The sequence below is a fragment of the Schistocerca serialis genome, chromosome 2 (assembly GCF_023864345.2).
Source record: "Schistocerca serialis cubense isolate TAMUIC-IGC-003099 chromosome 2, iqSchSeri2.2, whole genome shotgun sequence".
Taxonomy (NCBI): domain Eukaryota; kingdom Metazoa; phylum Arthropoda; class Insecta; order Orthoptera; family Acrididae; genus Schistocerca; species Schistocerca serialis.
In genome coordinates, this window is record NC_064639.1 from 321,774,810 (window position 1) to 321,796,277 (window position 21,468).

Consider the following 21,468-nt stretch of genomic DNA (forward strand, 5'->3'; position numbering starts at 1 on the left):
TGAAATAAGAACACCGTGAATTCATTGTCCCAGGAAGGGGAAACTTTATTAACACATTCCTGGGGTCAGATACATCACATGATCACACTGACAGAACCACAGGCACATAGACATAGGCAACAGAGCATGCACAATGTCGGCACGAGTACAGTGTATATCCACCTTTCGCAGCAATGCGGGCTGCTATTCTCCCATGGAGACGATTGTAGAGATGCTGGATGTAGTCCTGTGGAACGGCTTGCCATGCCATTTCCACCTGGCGCCTCAGTTGGACCAGCGTTCGTGCTGGACGTGCAGACCGCGTGAGACGACGCTTCATCCAGTCCCAAACATGCTCAATGGGGGACAGATCCGGAGATCTTGCTGGCCACGGTAGTTGACTTACACCTTCTAGAGCACGTTGGGTGGCACAGGATACATGCGGACGTGCATTGTCCTGTTGGAACAGCAAGTTCCCTTGCCGGTCTAGGAATGGTAGAACGATGGGTTCGATGACGGTTTGGATGTACCGTGCACTATTCAGTGTCCCCTCGACGATCACCAGTGGTGTACGGCCAGTGTAGGAGATCGCTCCCCACACCATGATGCCGGGTGTTGGCCCTGTGTGCCTCAGTCGTATGCAGTCCTGATTGTGGCGCTCACCTGCACGGCGCCAAACACGCATACAACCATCATTGGCACCAAGGCAGAAGCGACTCTCATCGCTGAAGACGACACGTCTCCATTCGTCCCTCCATTCACGCCTGTCGCAACACCACTGGAGGCGGGCTGCACGATGTTGGGGCGTGAGCGGAAGACGGCCTAACGGTGTGCGGGACCGTAGCCCAGCTTCATGGAGACGGTTGCGAATGGTCCTCGCCGTTACCCCAGGAGCAACAGTGTCCCTAATTTGCTGGGAAGTGGCGGTGCGGTCCCCTACGGCACTGCGTAGGATCCTACGGTCTTGGCGTGCATCCGTGCGTCGCTGCGGTCCGGTCCCAGGTCGACGGGCACGTGCACCTTCCGCCGACCACTGGCGACAACATCGATGTACTGTGGAGACCTCACGCCCCACGTGTTGAGCAATTCGGCGGTACGTCCACCCGGCCTCCCGCATGCCCACTATACGCCCTCGCTCAAAGTCCGTCAACTGCACATACGGTTCACGTCCACGCTGTCGCGGCATGCTGCCAGTGTTAAAGACTGCGATGGAGCTCCGTATGCCACGGCAAACTGGCTGACACTGACGGCGGCGGTGCACAAATGCTGCGCAGCTAGCGCCATTCGACGGCCAACACCCCGGTTCCTGGTGTGTCCGCTGTGCCGTGCGTGTGATCATTGCTTGTACAGCCCTCTCGCAGTGTCCGGAGCAAGTATGGTGGGTCTGACACACTGGTGTCAATGTGTTCTTTTTTCCATTTCCAGGAGTGTATAAATAAGAAACAGCAGTGGCCCCAGCACCGACCCTTTGGGAACGCCCCACTTAACAGTGCCCCATTGGGACTGAACATCACTACCACTCTCAATATTGCAGAGAATTACCCTCTGCTTTCTGTTCTTAAAGTAAGAGGCGAACCAATTGTAAGCTACTCCCCTTACTCCATAATGGTCCAACTTCTGCAGTAATATTTTGTGGTCAACACAGTCAAAAGTCTTCGTTAAAGCAAAGAAAACACCTAGCGTTCGCAACCTTTTATTTAATCCGTCCTAAACCTCACAGAGAAAAGAGAATATAGCATTTTCAGTTGTTAAACCATTTCTAAAACCAAACTGAACATTTGACAGCAAACTGTGTGAATTTAAATGCTCCAGTAACCTTGTATATACAACCTTCTCGATAACTTTAGCAAACACCGATGGCATAGAAATAGGTCTAAAATTGTCAACATTATCAATGTCTCCCTTTTTATAAAGTGGCTTCACTACCGAGTACTTTAATCGGTCAGGAAACCGACCGCTCCTAAAGGAAAAGTTACAGACATGGCTGAGAACTGGGCTAACATACATAGAACAATACTTCAGTATTCTGCTAGATACCCCGTCATATCTATGAGAGTTCTTTGTCTTTAGTGATTTAATTATTAACTCAATCTCCCTCTTGTCAGTATCATGGAGGAGCATTTCAGGTAACAGTCTCGGAACACTTTTTTCTAAGATTGTTATATGATTCCCTGTTGGGACTATGTTTCTATTTAGTTCACCTGCTATATTCAGAAAGTGATTATTAAATACTGTACATATATGCAACTTATCAGTAACACGGACATTCCCACTATGCACTGATTCTGTATCCTCGACCTGTCTCCGCAGACCAGCAACTTCCTTTACGACTGACCATATGGTTTTAATTTTATCCTGAGACTTAGCTATTCTATCTGCATACCACATACTTTTTGCCTTCCTAATAACAGTTTTAAGCACCTTACAATACTGTTTGTAATGGGCTGCTGCATTTAGATTTTGACTGTTTCTAATGTTTTGATATAATTGCCACTTTGTTCTACAAGATATTCTTATCCCTCTAGTCAGCCACCCAGGCTGCCTGTTAGTGCTAGTACCCTGTTTTAAACGTTCTAACGGAAAGCAACTTTCAAAGAGCACGAGAAAAGTCTTGAGAAAAGCATTATATTTATCGTCTACTGTATCAGCGCTATAAACATCTTGCCACTCTTGTTCCTTTATAAGGTTTACAAAGGTCTCTACAGCAACTGGATCAGCTTTTCTGAAGAGCTGATGACTATATTTAACACGTGTTGCAGCACAAAAATCTTTTAAAGTTAAAATTTGTGCATCATGATCTGAAAGGCCATTCACCTTTTTGCTAACAGAACGCCCCTCTAGTAATGAAGAATGAACCAAAATGTTGTCTATGGTTGTTCTACTGTTCCCTTGCACTCTCGTTGGAAAGAACACGGTTTGCATAAGATTATATGAATTAAAGAGGTCTACCAGCATCCTCTTCCTTGCACAATCACTTATACAATTAATAGTGAAGTCACCACATATAACTAACTTTTTGTATTTCCTATAAAGTGAACCAAGAACCTCCTCTAGCTTTAGCAAAAATGTTGTGAAATCGGAGTCTGGGGATCTATAAATAACAACAGTTAGAAGTTTAGCTCCATTAAATTTAACCACACCTGCACAACATTCAAACACCTTTTCAGTGCAGTACTTTGAAACATCAACTGACTCAAATGGGATGCCGTTTTTCACATGCATGGCTACTCCCCCACACCGCAAAGAGCTCCTCGAAAAGCTGCCAGCCAACCTGTATCCTAGTAAGTGTCTTAGGTTTTCTCCAAATAAAAAAACATGGCCACAGACTGGTATTTCCAAGGAAAACCATTCATGACATTGGTTGACAAAGTGATGAGATGATCAACTGCAGAAAGGTGTGCTCAAAATCCACACTGTGCAGTGGCTAGTAAATTGCGAGACTCAAGCCACCATACCAGATGGGCATGAATTGTACATTCCATCACCTTGCAGACACAGATGGGGAGAGAAATGGGGTGGTAACTAGAAGGAAGGTGTTAGTCCTTACCGGGGTTAGGTATGGGTACGACAGTGGCTTCACACCCGTGTCTGGGAAACATGCCCTCTGCCCAAATGTAATTGTATGTATGAAGGAGAAAGTGCTTGCCTGCAAGAGAAAGGTTCTGCAAAATCTGAATGTGAACACTGGCCGTGGAGGATCGGGATGAAGTGAGAGCACGATCCAGTTCCCTCGAAGTAAAGGCGGCATTGTAGCACTCACAATTCTGAGAACAGGAGGGTATCACCTAAGTCTCCTCCACTCGTTTCTGACGGAGGAGCAGAGTTATAGTTGGAGGAGATCAAAATCTCTGCAAAATGGTGGCCCAAGGTATTGGAGATAGCAACAGGGTCAGGCAAGAAATTGGAGAATGGACCTTGGCCCCAGAGAGCCACCAGAGTTTGGCCCACACAACAGAAGAGGGAGTGGAACAGTTTAAAAAAGTAATTCATGAAATCCAGCTAGCTTTTCTGCTATCCTGAAGAATGCGACGGCACTGTGCATGCAACTGTTTATAATGAATGCAGTTTGTCATATTAGGTAAACTTAAAAATGCGGAGAGTACATCTCCATGTGCGAACTGCGTTGTGGCACACCTCAGTCCACCAAGGGACCGGGACATGGCTGAGGAACGGAATGGAATGTTCTGTGGCAGTAAGGATAACATTTGTAATACATTCTACCTGTTCATCACAACTGGGGAAATGTTGTTCGTCAAAGCTCGCTAAGGAGGAGTAAAGCCCCCAGTCAGCCTTAGAAAGCTGCTATTTGGGTGTGCACATAGGTGGGGTAGAAGTCAGCAAATGGATAGCACAAGGGAAACTGTCACTTGAGTAAGTGTCAGAGAGAATGAAACCCCTCAAGATGACTGGCAAGCTGGGTAGTGCAGAAGGAAAGGCCCAAATGGGAATCAGTGTGCGTGGAGAATGAAAGGAACGTGGGTGCTCCCGTGATAGGACAAGGTCTGTCAAGAGGGCACCTCTCTGACAAGTTCTGGGAGAACCCCAAAGAAGACATGTGCATTAAAGTCGCAGAGCAGCTGAAAGGGTTGAGGGAGTTGCCCATAAGCTGGAGGAAGTCTGCCCTGGTGACACCGAATGAAGGGGGTATGTAAATGGTACAAAGGGAAAAAGTGAAGTGAGGAAGGAAAATGTGGACTCCAACAGCTTAAAGCCCGGTAGTCAGGGAGATGGTTTGACTATGAACATCATCCGAGATGAGCAGCATGACATTGGAATGGCATCCACATGTGGAAGGTCAGAGCAGACCAGAAAGAAATGCAAAAGTTCTAAGCAGTCAAGAGGATGCAATTTTGTATCCTGGAGGCTGAGAGCAAGCAGATGCTGCAATTTCAAGAGGATCCATAATTCCTCTTTGTTGGAACTAAGGCTGAAAGTTCCATTGGAGGAGAGTCATGACCAAGAAAGAGGAGGGGGGAAAATATGGAGAGGTGTCACCTCAGCGGCTCCCAAGTGTCAGCCTTCAAAGACTCACTGTTACAGGGTACAGAGGCAGAAGGATCCTCCTCCATGGGATCCACAGAGGTGTCAGCATTCTCACTCTGTCTGTCTGTCTGTCTGTCTGTCTGCCTGCGGAGTCCAGAGCAGAAAAACAGGTGGCGGTGCACACCAGAGAGACGGAGATCAGCTGGGTGAGGGCATCACCTGATGACACCATCGAAGAGGCCCTCCAAGTTGGCAGAGGAGAAATCTGTTTGCATTTTTCCATTTCTTGAAGCCTTTTCAGTTGGCAGAGAAAGACTCAGATGTTTTTTGGCTGGAGGAACGCAAAAAGTCTTACGGGAATATTCCTTCTGTCCTTCCCAGCCAACCCATTGTGTAGCAGGTGACTTTGCCCTGTGAGGCGAAAGTTCGGCGGCTTGTTGCACAGCTGGAGGAGGAGATAGGGATGCTACCATGACACTGGGTGATTTTACAACCAATGGGCTGAATTTGAGGTCACATGTCTGCGTACCTAGTCCTTCATGGAGCGAGATGTAGCACGAACAATACTTAAGTGCGGGATGGTAGAATGCAGGGTTTCCGACTAGCCAACAACTTGCGAGTGACAGGATAAGGCACTTTCTCCTTCCCCTGAATCTCCTGGATGGCCTGCTCATCAGGATACTTGGAGCAACCACAGTAGGAGGCTACATGGTTGCCACTGCAATTGATACAGTGGGGAGGAGGTGGAACATCACCCCATGAGCATCCCTACCACAGATTATACATTTGGTCAGGAGTCGACAAGGCTTTCAAGTGTATTTGTAATGATTATACTGGTAGCAGCGCACTGGGTTCAGATTGTACAGTTGGACTGTGATAACTTCACAGCCTGCTTTGATATTTGATGGAAGCACCACCCAATCAAAAGTGAGAAAAAGAGTGCGTGTGGGCACTACGGATGCATTTACCTTTTTCACCATGGACTCAATGACACACTGATCAGAGAGGCACGTTTGAATTTCTGCCTCGGTCAGACCACTGAGCGGCCTAGCATAAATAACACCACAATAAGAATTCAGCATTCGACGGGCCTTGACACGAACAGGATAGCCACGGAGCAGCGAAGCTGTGAGCAGTTGTTGTGCTTGAGAATCATAAGTGTCTCCAAAAGCAAAGTGCCATTGTGTAAACAAGAGTAGGATTTCACAATTGCATGACTGGAAACCTTTCTGAATAATAAATGGATTTATTGTAGCAAAGGACTGACCATCTTCAGTACGTGAAACCATTAGGAACCGTGGTACAGCTGGGAGGGTCTTTGAATCACGAGCCTCATTCCATTTATGTTTAGTATATGTTGACTGAAGATGATGATTAGCTCATTGCGAGAAAATCCCCCCACAATTGCCAGTGTTTCCAATAGTGCACTCCTTCCAACTGGGGGCACCCCCTTAGAGGGTGGTGCACCCATTTTAGGTGATTGTTCACACCTCAGGTCACACCTCCCGAATGCCTGACAGAGGGACCAATCAGCAATTTGGGAAGTTAGCAGCTCAGGTAATCACCCCTCCCTGGGCCTGACCTGTACCAGAGTGTACGTCCGAATCCTACCTGTCAACCCGGGACTGGGGAATTGTGCATTACCCAGTCACCTGTTACGTGTCAGATACATGGACCAACTCTCAGGAGCGCACAGGGAGGAAGAAGAGAAAGAGGAACCTCAAATGTCGAAGCGGAGGAAGGATAGGAGAAGGGGAACAAAGAAAGAAGAAAAGAATGAAAAACAGTGAGAGACTTCTGACATTGGCTACGGAAAATTGAGAACATTCCCAAAAACATCCCAGACATCTTCCCCATGGGAGGGCAAAAAGAATAGCAAGAGGATAGACATGCAGCATGGAAGAGAAAAGATGATGCCAAGGCTGGGGCCCTGTGATAGCCAAGCATGAACCCACCATAGAGCATCAAGGCCCTTGGGGAGGGACCTTAGGTGCCAGTACACAGACACTCATCACCATACTTGTGGTTAGTGACTGAATTTAGGATTAACTCTGCAATTCACAACCAATATACTAGAACTATATATAATTTTCACGTAGACTATGCATCACTCTCCGCGATTCAAAATGGACTTTTATATTCCAGTGCCAAGGTCTGTCAAAAATTGCTGGTGGGCAGCAGATATGAAATTAGAAAACCCCTAATCCTCAAAAACAAAGTAAAAGAATTTCCCATTAGCCACTTCTACAATTTATCAGAATATTTCGACTGTGAGAAATTCCAGTATTTGTATTAGATAAAAAATCTACTCACCAAGCGGTAGCAGGAGAACACACATACAAAAAGGTTTAAATTTTACAAGCTTCCATAGACAGTGGCTCTTTCTTCTGGAGGAAGAGTTGAATGGGAAGGAAGAAGGATGAAGGAAAAGAACTGGAGGCGTTTAGGAAAAGGGGTACAGTTCAGAAAAGTCACCCAGAAGGAAGAAAGACTGCCTTTCCTTCTCATCTGATCCAGTAAGTCTCCTCTGACTCATGGTTCTGGGTGACTTTTCTGAACTGTATCCATTTTCCTAAACCTCTCCAGTCCTTTCCTTATCCCCTCTTCCTTCTCATTCAACTCTTCTGTCAGGAGGAGGAGCTCTGAAAGCTTGTAAAAGTTAAACCTTCTTGTGCGTGTTTTCTCCTGCCGCCACTTTGTGAGTAGATTTTTTTTTTATCTATACATTTACATTACATCACCAATAATTGATTAATTTTATTGTTACAATAATTGTATTAGGTAGATCTTGACTTTGCCAGTATACAGATAGCCAATAGTGGTCTGTCTAAAGTTGTATAAATGTTTTGTTTTAAGTATGGGATTAAACACAGCAGCTACACACATATAAAGTAATCTAGAGGTAATTCTCATAATTGTCAGTAACCATAATTTGTTGTTAGTATATTTTATGGAAATAGGTTGGTTGGTTCTGCCTGTTGATGTGCAGGATGTCCACAATGTCAGAGTCTCAATGGTTTATTATACCAGTTTAATTTAGGCATTTACTACAAATTTTACATCAAATTGAAGGTAAACTAACCTAGATTTTCTTACAAATGTTCATTATGTGTGCCTTCAGTTATACCGCACACATCCAACCTGAAATCCAATTCTTCTCACACTTTGATTAATAGCAATAGTCTCCTCAATTCTGTGTCAATTCTAGCAAATCATTAGGTAGTGCCACAATGTAGGTGCGATCTTTTATAAAGCTCCAGTGGAAAAGATCGCATGGCGTGAGACTAGGTGAATGTGGAGGACAATGGGAAAGAGCTTTGTACTACTGGTTGTTATGACTAACCTAAAGGTCAGGAACTTTGATGATCAACCACACTGACACAAAAAGATGCCAAAGAGAGGGACTCCATCTTGTTACCAAAATTTTTGGAGGTTCACCTTCCAATTGGGGAAAGAACCATTCTTGCAACATATCCAGATAATCCACTCATTATGGTAGCTTCAGCAAAAAGAAAGGTCTATACATTTGACATCGGGAAACAGTGCAGAAAAAGTTTAATTTTGGAGATTGATATTTTATGATTTATCGAGGATATCCTGACCCCCTCCCCTCCCCCCATACAAACACTTTGGTATTGACCTTCTCACATAGATGAAATGTCACCTCATCATTACACCTAACACAATCAAGGAAGTCATCTTCCCACTGCGACACTTCACTTTCAAAGTTGTAATGTACACCATAGTCATCTAGCTTTAAAGTATGTACTAACTGTAACCAGTATGGACACTTCTGTAAATGTTTTTCTTAAAGCCTTCCGCACTGTTATCTTTGGCAACTGGAGTTCAAGACTTGCTTTCCAAACTGACTTCCAGAACTATGGGCACAGGTTGTTCTGACATACTCAACATCCTCTTCAGGTACTTTCGGTCATCCCATGCTTTTTCCTTTGCTCACACATCTGGTCATTTTGAATTGACTATATCACTGGCAGATGTTTATTCCACAAGTGGGATCAAAATTAAACTTTAAATGAAACTGAACCTAAAATTACAGACTCACATATAGCAAACTGCAGAACACAAAACACTTTATGCTCAGGAGTTGCCATTTTGCATATCTCGCATTGTGGCACTGCAAGTGGGGAAACACAAAGTGGTAGCTGCGCATTGGCTTATCTAAAACTGTGAGTTACTCTACAATTGTAACCCTGAACCAACACACTACAATGCTGACAGTTGGTACTATTAACTGGGACATTCTTTTCTGGATGCCCTGTAGAACTTCACTAGTTCCATACACCTAAAGGCTCTCTTTCACCATGGAATTTACAGGATACAAAGTGTGACTGAATGAATAAACGAAATAATTTTGCGAGTGGGTTTCTAAAATCAGACATTTGGTGAGCCGTATTCTCTCTTCATTGTCCATACAGACAAATTTTCATCACAGTGACAGACAATCAAGATTTAACATGAGTTCAAAATGTTCCCAATGAGCATTCTGGGTGTTACTCTGAGAGACCATCTATGTAATATGTACATATGGCTATGAGGCAAATAAAGGCATGCCCCACAACTAATTACCATTGAATCTATTGTGAAAGTTTTGAACTAATTATGTGGGTTCTACAGAAGGAAACATTCAAAACCTTTGGTTAGTATGTCTGGCCATGCATCATACAGCAGCAGAAAGTGCACATCAAGAGTGTATAAAGGTGGCTTGTGGTGTGGATCTGCCATTGATAAAACTGGTTTGAAATTGGAATATCCCTTGAACCTAGACTCGTACACAAAAGAAGTACATGGGCTCACATTCTACAAATGCTACACTATGAGCCTATGCAAAGCTGATTTGCACATACGAAACGTTTTGTGACATTGTCTCACAGCCATATGTAACAATTGCACAAACAGAGGCAGTGGATAGTGAACCAGTTCATATTAGCTGTAAAACAGTCAGATGTTTCAATGGTGATTATGTGTACATAGTCTTTATAACTGCTTCCCTTTACTGACAGTAACAACCAGCAAACACTGGACTAGGGTCATGTTAGAGAGTACTGTATGGCAAAATTGGTAGCATGTGAAGTTTAGTGATTCACTCCATTTATATCTAGATGCAGATGACCAGCAAGTCCACAGGTGAAAGCACCTTTCCTAATTTTTATTATTTTTTATTATTATTAGCTCCATACTACTGAACGACCATGTATTATGGAGCGGCATATCATACAGTTATACTGAGGTGATAGAATATACAAAATATCTGCTAATATCTCATGTTCTTGACCAAAACTTCTTTCCAGCATGACAACACCTAATACCACAACACAGCTTTCATATTATATAAAGTTATAGTGGCAAGCCACAACCGCTATGTGATGGCAACATGAACATTTAAACTGTCTTAGAAAGATAATTTATGGGCGGATCCTGCACACATCCTGTGCAATGTAACATCACCACCACCACATATCAACTTCTTCCTGTTATTCCCTTTGTAAAAAGGATGGGAAGTATAGAGAAATCCTGAGAAATTGTCCCAAAGTCACAGACTAAATGAGACAACAGAACAATAATACACAGAAATACACAATGAAAATTACAAAGGAGATTTTATTGTTATAATGAAAAACTCAATCTTTATCACAAAACAGAAAATAATTTCAGTGTATACAGATTATGGGGTGTCTCTTTCAGTGATCCTCAGGGATGCTGAGTGGAGCCTACTGTATACCATAAGGCACAATTATCAATTATGAGAGAATTGACAATTGTGCCTTCTGGAATACAATTCAGCTCATCTCAGCACCTCCACAGATTACTGAAGGGGACGTCTCATGGTCTGAAAATGCTCTATATAGGTTGTATTCTGCCGCCACAAATAAATTACCTTCTATTTTGCAACCAAGACTGGTTTTTTCACTATAATTGAATTTCGATCACTGTTATTCCAAACATCTTGTCAAAAAATCATTATTTTATTGTTAATTTAAGTCTTGTCATGTCTTCTCTTTTACCTCAAGTCATTTCAGTTTTATAGTCAAGTTATCTGTAAAGTATCTTTCACAATTTATTCCTTATTGGACAGAATGTAAAGGTTCTGACAGTTTGGATGACTTACCTATTGAGCATCTGTCAAGCTGATGCTGTGAAAGCAGTATTCTTTATCCTTTAGTAGTTTAACATCATTTTAGATTATTCATTTTCTTAGATTAAGTATTAACTAACATTGTGTGAAAATTAATGATCCCTACTAACCTTTTGAGTGGCATATCACTGTTCTTCTCAACACAATTAAGGTACACCTTAATATTGCAGTTCAGGACTTCATAGAGGATGGAGAGGATTGGGCCCACTTTTTGGGCTCCGCGAGACACTGGATCAACAACCACAGCAATTTCAAAGACTGGTTCAGATGCAGAACGAGGAGGTAGTTTCAGAACACTGCAAACAATAAACACACTCATACACAGTTTATTTCAATGAGTCAAAGTATCAACATCTGTATTTTCTTTACAGAGTGTAATATTATTATTGTGATATTGTTGACAGTTTTCCTTGTTTGGCCCCAAATGGAAATGTGAAAAGAACTCCTTTGCCTTAGCATAAATGATATACTTCAGTAAATTCTGCAACTTGTATAAAACTTCGTAAAACATTTTCTTGCTTTTCCTCAATAGAACATATGCAACAGAAATGTTTTAGACTGCTGACAACAAACCACCTGGCCTTGCTGACACTGTCAGCAAAAGGACAACAATGAGCAATCTTGATAGAAGTGCAAAAAACAATCATTACTAAAACCTGGAAATCTATATAAAAATCTAGGAATTACAATGACAGAAATTCCTGGATGGAATAATATGTAAAATAAAGGGAAATCAACTACTCACCTATAACTGGTTGATGTGTGGTGCACAGAAACACGCAACAGGAAATATTATTTACTCTAGCTTTCAACCTCTTGATCTTTCTTTAATGGAAATACCCACATTTACACACACACACACACACACACACACACACACACTGCTCCGAGTCTCACAGCACCGACTGGTGTGTGTGTGTGTGTGTGTGTGTGTGTGTGTGTGTGTGTGTGTGTAGAGAAAGAGTAAGAGCTTGAAAGCTAGTGTAAACACTATTTTCTGCTGCATGTCTCTATGTGCCACACATCAGCTGGCTTTAGAAGTGAGTGGTTGTTGTCTTACTTTATTTATATATACACTACTGGCCATTAAAATTGATACACCAGGAAGAAATGCAGATGATAAACGGGTATTCGTTGGACAAATATATTATACTAGAACTGACATGTGATTACATTTACACGCAACTTGGGTACATGCATCCTGCGAAATCAGTACCCAGAACAACCACCTCTGGCCGTAATAACAACCTTGATACGCCTGGGCATTCAGTCAAACAGAGTTTGGATGGCGTGTAAAGGTACAGCTGCCCATGCAGTTTCAACACGATACCACAGTTCATCAAGAGTAGTGACTAGCATATTGTGACGAGCAAGCTGCTCGGCCACCATTGACCAGATGTTTTCAGTTGGTGAGACATCTCGAGAATGTGCTGGCCAGGGCAGCAGTCTAACATTTTCTGTATCCAGAAAGGCCCATACAGGACCTGCAACATGTGGTCGTGCATTATCCTGCTGAAATGTAGGGTTTCGCAGGGATCGAATTAAGGGTAGAGCCACGGGTCGTAACACATCTGAAATGTAACGTCCACTATTCAAAGTGCCATCAATGCGAACAAGAGATGACAGACGTGTAACCAATGGCACCCCATACCGTCACACCGAGTGATACGCCAGTATGGCGATGACGAATACATGCTGCCAATGTGTGTTCACCGCGATGTCGCCAAACACGGATGCGACCATTATGATGCTGTAAACAGAACCTGAATTCATCCGAAAAAATGACGTTTTGCTATTCGTGCATCCAGGTTGGTCATTGAGTACACCATCGCAGGTGCTCCTGTCTGTGATGCAGCGTCCAGGGTAACTGCAGCCATGGTCTCCGAGCTGATAGAGCATGCTGCTGCAAACGTAGTCTAAGTGTTCGTGCAGATGCTTGTCGTCTTGCAAACGTCCCCATCTGTTGACTGAAGGATTGAGATAAGGCTGCACGATCCACTACAGCCATGCGGCTAAGATGCCTGTCATTTAGACTACTAGTGATACGAGGCTGTTGGGATCCAGCACAGCTTTCTGTATTACCCTCCTGAACCCACCGATTCCATATTCTGCTAACAGTCATTGAATCTTGACCAACGCGAGCAGAAATGTCACGATAAACCGCAATCGCGATAGGCTACAATCCGGCCTTTATCAAAGTCTGAAACGTGATGGAACGCATTTCTCCTCCTCACACGAGGCATCACAACAACGTTTCACCAGGCAATGCTGGTCAGCTGCTGTTTGTGTATGAGAAATCGGTTGGAAACTTTCCTCATGTCAGCACGTTGTAGGTGTCACCACCGGCGCCAACCTTGTGTGAATGTTCTGAAAAGCTAATCATTTGCATATCACAGCATCTTCTTCCTGTCGGTTAAATTTCATGTTAGTAGCACGTAATCTTCGTGGTGTAGCAATTGTAATGGCCAGTAGTGTAAATGGTCAGGAATGGTTTTTAAGTCTGCCAAAGAGGATAAGCATTCACAAACACACAAACTGCAACATGCATAAAGGAGTTGTGGACAACGATTAAATTTACTATCCTTCACATCCTCAGTAAAGATGATAATAGCCCATTTTGGTTTTAACAAAATTCATAAAATCCTGAGAAAACAGAGGATGTTGCACTATCAGATGGTAGAAACAGACTGCTATTGTAGGGGTCCAATTTATTTAGAATAAGAACATTATGGAGACGGTCAGGAGACACACAGGAGTCACTGAGAAGAAAGCTACTTTTTTTAAAAATGCTGTTTAGTACAAGTTAAGAACCAATATTTGATAATCTGAGATAATGCTACTGAGACCATCGGATATCTCTGGAAGAACTGGGGAACAAGACAGAAAAGAACAGGTTGTGAACAAAGGCAGGTAATCACTTTTGCACATTCTCTTTGAGAGAGGAGTACAAAGGAGGATGTAAATAATGGTATGAAATACACATTAACAGGTGCTTCGCAGCAGCTATCTATAGGTAAGTGTAATTATATTTTGTGCAAAATCTGAATAAATATGATTAATTATCATACCACAGTCCCATCTCTGACATATTGACTACATGTTAAACGAATATTTTCAGTGTTCTGCAAAGAAATCTGTCACATACCATACAAACTCTTAACATATTACTTCACAGATTAAAGTATTTGTGATTTACTTTTATCAATAATGTAATCATTTTTTATAATCAAAAAGGTGCATTCTATTTTTCTTTGTAATTTTTGTAAATAAAAAAATTACTTGATCTTACAAACATAAACCACAAGATTAACAATGGAAAACCCAGGATGAAATAACAGCAGTATGAATTAGGATAGACTGCTATTTGCCACACAGAGGAGGCACTGAGTGGTAAACAGGCACATTTAAAAGTAGACTAATCTGTTGTACAAGGTCCTTCATCAGAATTAGACTAACACATACGCACTAATCACACACATATGGAGACTGCTGCCACTAAACACTGAGGCTCTTTTACCTCAGCATCTAGTGATAACAGTGGCAATGTGTGTGTAAGATGCACCTGTATGCATGTGTGTGCATTTTTCTGGATCTGATGAATACTTATCCAATAGCTTAATAAGCTTTCCCATGTGTCCATCTCCCACTCAATGCCTTTTTATGTGCGGAGTAGCAATCTAACCTAATTGATATTGTTGTTAAACCACGAGATTAGTGTTCCAGGAATTTAAAAGAACATTAACAAGTTTTGTGTAGATTGCATGAACAGTAATGTCTCCAATTACAATTTAAATCCAACAAAGAAAATCAGATTCAACATGTATAGAGTATTGTCTTTGTCATAACTTAAATTTATGTATTAATATGCTGGATATTTCATGTGAAACAGATAATTACACTGAGCTGTGGGTTACTGACCTATAGAGTTCTCTCTTGACAGGTATGTCAAATCGACTTCTTGTTTGTTGTCTTGATACCAGCAAGCCAACAGCTTGCATCAGCACATCACTATTCTCAATAAGATCTTCCTCTGCAATCCATTATCAAATAAGTAATATCAACACACATAAAACACTAAGATACACATTGACAAAGTTTTGAGCTAACTGCTGTCTAATGATTGAAGTGCATGCCTTTGAGTCCACAAACATTTATCTGTGGCAAGGCTGCTATGTGTTTAAACATATTAAACCTTCTAAATTTACATATTTCCAGAAATAATACTTCATTAGTCAACTTCCATGCAAAATGAATAACGTTGAAAGTAAGACATGGTATCTGTGTCACTTTGTATACATGATGAGCTTAGTTTTGTATCCTTCAGGATCTCCTCACTATGATTCTATTGAACAAAAGGAACATCTATTAATACCTCTATCTGCCTATCTATGTACTACATATACTTTTCGCTAAGAGATATTGTCAATGTATAACAATGAAAGATGAATGTTACACTTATGCTTATATATGGTGAGTCAGTGACTCTTATAATTGCTTTATTAGCAATTCAAACAAACTAATATTCACCAAAATATTAATATAATACTATTTTAAGTCATTTAATGACAAGATTATTTTATTTATAACATTAAAATGTAGTTTGCAATTTGTGTAACAAAATAAAAAATCTGACAGGAAAAATCTGGTTTTCAAAGTTCAGTTCTGTCTCTGAAATTCAAAATACATCAGTTCACAGTATGCCAATAAGCAATTAATTTATAGTTAGCTACACTGTTGGAGGAAGAAGATTTCTGTTGCCACGAAGAGTACAATAGTTCAGAGCAACTCGTGACAAGCTTGTCTATGCAACAACTACACACACACACACACACACACACACACACACACACACACACACACACACACAGTTAACAAAATGTGACAGTCTGCTATATTTTACCACAGCTAGAGAATAGGAGCCTAAGGCATAGAATGTTCAGTTTAAGTTGTCACACAGTCTCTGTGCATTTCAATGAGAAAAAACTAAAAGGGTTTCATAAAGGCCAGGTCTTCATGGTGTACCTATTATACTCTACTCTGAATATACAGAAGAACTGGCACCTGTCCACCTCTGGAAAAACTACTCTGAGACTAGCACCACACTCACCTTCAAGATACAAGAAATGAGCTTAAATAGATGAAATCTAGCCACCAAGTCAAGAACAGCTCCAGCAGCAGCAGCAGCAACAGGCTCTCTTGGTAGACAGGGTTTAGTTTCATTCTTTGTGTTATCTGCTTCTGTGAAGAACTGAATAGTATTTGTTTAGTTATCTGTTGTGATTTGCATTCATTAACTCTTGTACGTGTTTTTGTACATTTCGAGCATTAACATGAGATGACTTCGTAATGATAGCAGAAGCAGTGTAACAGCAACACTCAGAATGCATCTTGCAACTGCTTTGCTTTGTGTCATATGCCTCATTCTATACACGAAAGTAGGCAGAAGACTAATAAGAAACTGCACTTGTTGTGTATGAATCCAGGGGGAATTGGCCACCGAGAAACAGTTGGGAACTGCGCTGGCTATGAACAACAGACTTCAGACTGCTGACCTTAGATGCAATGGCATTGAGGCAACCGGGCTGAAGGCTGTAGTACACACGGTTCCTATAAGCATCACCTGGGAACCTTGATGTCACAGTGTCTTTCAATATGCTCAACCTAGGCAGACAACGTTCACCTGAGTGTGAATGTTGAACAGTGATAGGGTCATGAACTTCTGGGAGAAAGGCAAAAGTGGGTACTGGCCACACTGCTTCTCAGTCTATACCTTGAAAACAGGTATGTGGTCTTGCCCATTGCTGACAGGGCATATGAGCCAGTACATGACATCTCATCTGTTGGGACTGGGGCCAATATTCCTTAATGTTCTTAACAGCATAGAGGGTCAGTTTTCTGGTTATTGGGAGGTCCATCATTAGGAGGGTGATGGAGCCCTTCAGGTAAACTGCATGACGATCACGCAGGAAGGCAAATGTCAACTCTGTATGCTGTGGAGGAAGCCCTGTTCAGAGTTATAAAGTGTACTGGATGGACCCTGGTGCAAATTTTAAGCCACCCACAGCACCAATGGTGCCTACCATCTAGGTTCAGAGACCAGCTTCAGTTCCAACAGTGGTTGGCTGTTTTTGTGAACACAGATAGCCTCATGTGCAGGACGGAAGCAAAACCAGAGTTTTTTCAATATTGTTCCAAGAACCTAACACAGTCCTCTGGTTTAGAGTCATGTGGAAGGCTTAAACCAGAGGCCTGAATCATTTTGCAACCATACTGTATACAGATTCACCACTTTCTGTAACTGAGTGGAGGATTGTAGAATCCGTCTCAACAGGTCAGCCTTGCACTACACACAGGAAACAGCTACTACAGTAGCTTAGTGTGTGTGGTGTGCACATGCAGTTTTTCAAGGAAAGAGAAATCCCTCCACATGATAAATAATTTCTGTTATGGTTTCAGGGAGAGAAGGAAACCTGCCCCACTTAATTACAGAAAATAATAAGTCATGACACATTGAGGAACAAAAGGTTAATAAAGTATGAGTTAACTGGGCAGGACTAGTATCATTTATAAACAGTAGTAATGCTAGGAACAGAACACTGGTTGAAATTAGATGTTAATAGCAATGAATCCTAAATTCCAATTGGGTTATATAGAGAGGAGAAGAGCCATGGGGGGGGGGGGGGGGAGAGGAGAAGAGCCATGGGGGGGGGGGGGGAGAGGAGAAGAGCCATGGGGGGGGGGGAGAGGAGAAGAGCCATGGAGGGGGGAGAGGAGAAGAGCCATGGGGGGGGGGGGGGAGAGGAGAAGAGCCATGGGGGGGGGGGGAGAGGAGAAGAGCCATGGGGGGGGGGGGGAGAGGAGAAGAGCCATGAGGGGGGGGAGAGGAGAAGAGCCATGGGGGGGGGAGAGGAGAAGAGCCATGGGGGGGGGGAGAGGAGAAGAGCCATGGGGGGGGGGGAGAGGAGAAGAGCCATGGGGGGGGGGAGGAGAAGAGCCATGGGGAGGGGGGAGGAGAAGAGCCATGGAGGGGGGGAGAGGAGAAGAGCCATGGGGGGGGGAGAGGAGAAGAGCCATGGGGGGGGGGAGAGGAGAAGAGCCATGGGGGGGGGGGAGAGGAGAAGAGCCATGAGGGGGGGGGAGAGGAGAAGAGCCATGAGGGGGGGGAGAGGAGAAGAGCCATGGGGGGGGAGAGGAGAAGAGCCATGAGGGGGGGGGGGAGAGGAGAAGAGCCATGAGGGGGGGGAGAGGAGAAGAGCCGTGGGGGGGGAGAGGAGAAGAGCCATGGGGGGGGAGAGGAGAAGAGCCATGGGGGGGGGGAGAGGAGAAGAGCCATGGGGGGGGGAGAGGAGAAGAGCCATGGGGGGGGGAGAGGAGAAGAGCCATGGGGGGGAGAGGAGAAGAGTCATGGGGGGGGAGAGGAGAAGAGTCATGGGGGGGAGAGGAGAAGAGTCATGGGGGGGGAGAGGAGAAGAGTCATGGGGGGGAGAAGAGTCATAGGGGGGGAGAGGAGAAGAGTCATGGGGGGGAGAGGAGAAGAGCCATGGGGGGGGAGAGGAGAAGAGCCATGGGGGGGGGAGAGGAGAAGAGCCATGGGGGGGGAGAGGAGAAGAGCCATGGGGGGGGGAGAGGAGAAGAGTCATGGGGGGGGAGAGGAGAAGAGTCATGGGGGGGGAGAGGAGAAGAGCCATTGGGGGGGGAGAGGAGAAGAGTCATGGGGGGGAGAAGAGTCATGGGGGGGGGAGAGGAGAAGAGCCATGGGGGGGAGAGGAGAAGAGCCATGGGGGGGGGAGAAGAGCCATGGGGGGAGAGGAGAAGAGCCATGGGGGGGAGAGGAGAAGAGCCATGGGGGGGAGAGGAGAAGAGCCATGGGGGGGAGAGGAGAAGAGCCATGGGGGGGAGAGGAGAAGAGCCATGGGGGGGGAGAAGAGCCATGGGGGGGGAGAAGAGCCATGGGGGGGGGAGAAGAGCCATGGGGGGGGAGAAGAGCCATGGGGGGGGAGAAGAGCCATGGGGGGGGAGAAGAGCCATGGGGGGGGAGAAGAGCCATGGGGGGGGAGAAGAGCCATGGGGGGGGGAGAAGAGCCATGGGGGGGGGAGAAGAGCCATGGGGGGGGAGAAGAGCCATGGGGGGGGAGAAGAGCAGTGGGGGGGGGGGAGAAGAGCCGTGGGGGGGGGAGAAGAGCCATGGGGGGGGGAGAAGAGCCATGGGGGGGGGAGAAGAGCCATGGGGGGGGAGAAGAGCCATGGGGGGGAGAAGAGCCATGGGGGGGAGAAGAGCCATGGGGGGGAGAAGAGCCATGGGGGGGAGAAGAGCCATGGGGGGGAGAAGAGCCATGGGGGGGAGAAGAGCCATGGGGGGGAGAAGAGCCATGGGGGGGAGAAGAGCCATGGGGGGGAGAAGAGCCATGGGGGGGAGAAGAGCCATGGGGGGGAGAAGAGCCATGGGGGGGAGAAGAGCCATGGGGGGGAGAAGAGCCATGGGGGGGAGAAGAGCCATGGGGGGGAGAAGAGCCATGGGGGGGAGAAGAGCCATGGGGGGGAGAAGAGCCATGGGGGGGGAGAAGAGCCATGGGGGGGAGAAGAGCCATGGGGGGGGGGAGAAGAGCCATGGGGGGGGGAGAAGAGCCATGGGGGGGAGAAGAGCCATGGGGGGGAGAAGAGCCATGGGGGGGGAGAAGAGCCATGGGGGGGGGGAAGAGCCATGGGGGGGAGAAGAGCCATGGGGGGGGAAGAGCCATGGGGGGGGGGAGAGAGAAGAGAAGAGCCATGGGGGGGGAGAGAGAAGAGAAGAGCCATGGGGGGGGGAGAGAGAAGAGAAGAGCCATGGGGGGGGAGAGAGAAGAGAAGAGCCATGGGGGGGGGAGAGAGAAGAGAAGAGCCATGGGGGGGGGGAGAGAGAGAAGAGAAGAGCCATGGGGGGGGAGAGAGAAGAGAAGAGGCATGGGGGTGGTGAGGAGGAGAGGCATGGGGGTGGTGAGGAGGAGAGGCATGGGGGTGGTGAGGAGGGGAGGCATGGGGGTGGTGAGGAGGGGAGGCATGGGGGTGGTGAGGAGGAGAGCCATGGGGGTGGTGAGGAGGAGAGGCATGGGGGTGGTGAGGAGGAGAGGCATGGGGGTGGTGAGGAGGAGAGGCATGGGGGTGGTGAGGAGGAGAGGCATGGGGGTGGTGAGGAGGAGAGGCATGGGGGTGGTGAGGAGGAGAGGCATGGGGGTGGTGAGGAGGAGAGGCATGGGGGTGGTGAGGAGGAGAGGCATGGGGGTGGTGAGGAGGAGAGGCATGGGGGTGGTGAGGAGGAGAGGCATGTGGGAGGGTGAGGAGGAGAGGCATGTGGGAGGGTGAGGAGGAGAGGCATGGGGGGGGCAAGGAGGAGAGGCATGGGGGGGGCAAGGAGGAGAGGCATGGGGGGGGCAAGGAGGAGAGGCATGGGGGGGGCAAGGAGGAGAGGCATGGGGGGGGCAAGGAGGAGAGGCATGGGGGGGGCAAGGAGGAGAGGCATGGGGGGGGCAAGGAGGAGAGGCATGGGGGGGGCAAGGAGGAGAGGCATGGGGGGGCAAGGAGGAGAGGCATGGGGGGGGCAAGGAGGAGAGGCATGGGGGGGGCAAGGAGGAGAGGCATGGGGGGGGGCAAGGAGGAGAGGCATGGGGGGGGGGGGCAAGGAGGAGAGGCATGGGGGGGGGGGCAAGGAGGAGAGGCATGGGGGGGGCAAGGAGGAGAGGCATGGGGGGGCAAGGAGGAGAGGCATGGGGGGGCAAGGAGGAGAGGCATGGGGGGGGGCAAGGAGGAGAGGCATGGGGGGGCAAGGAGGAGAGGCATGGGGGGGGCAAGGAGGAGAGGCATGGGGGGGGCAAGGAGGAGAGGCATGGGGGGGGCAAGGAGGAGAGGCATGGGGGGGGCAAGGAGGAGAGGCATGGGGGGGGCAAGGAGGAGAGGCATGGGGGGGCAAGGAGGAGAGGCATGGGGGGGGCAAGGAGGAGAGGCATGGGGGGGGCAAGGAGGAGAGGCATGGGGGGGGCAAGGAGGAGAGGCATGGGGGGCAAGGAGGAGAGGCATGGGGGGGGCAAGGAGGAGAGGCATGGGGGAGCAAGGAGGAGAGGCATGGGGGGGCAAGGAGGAGAGGCATGGGGGGGCAAGGAGGAGAGGCATGGGGGGGCAAGGAGGAGAGGCATGGGGGGGGGGCAAGGAGGAGAGGCATGGGGGGGCAAGGAGGAGAGGCATGGGGGGGGGGCAAGGAGGAGAGGCATGGGGGGGGGCAAGGAGGAGAGGCATGGGGGGGGGGCAAGGAGGAGAGGCATGGGGGGGGCAAGGAGGAGAGGCATGGGGGGGGCCAGGAGGAGAGGCATGGGGGGGGGCAA

The 21,468-nt window shown here is 46.5% G+C and overlaps 1 protein-coding gene across 1 annotated transcript in view; it reads right to left on the reverse strand.

The window, feature by feature from the left end:
* The window catches only part of LOC126457123 (UDP-glucose:glycoprotein glucosyltransferase), a 135,839-nt gene that overhangs the window by 35,078 nt on the left and 79,293 nt on the right, over positions 1-21,468 (reverse strand). The window contains exons 15-16 of the mRNA XM_050093180.1: positions 15,035-15,146; positions 11,227-11,412 (exon numbers count right to left, since the gene is read on the reverse strand). Of these exons, the coding sequence (XP_049949137.1) occupies positions 11,227-11,412; positions 15,035-15,146 (298 nt within the window). The remainder of the gene's footprint in view (positions 1-11,226; positions 11,413-15,034; positions 15,147-21,468) is intronic.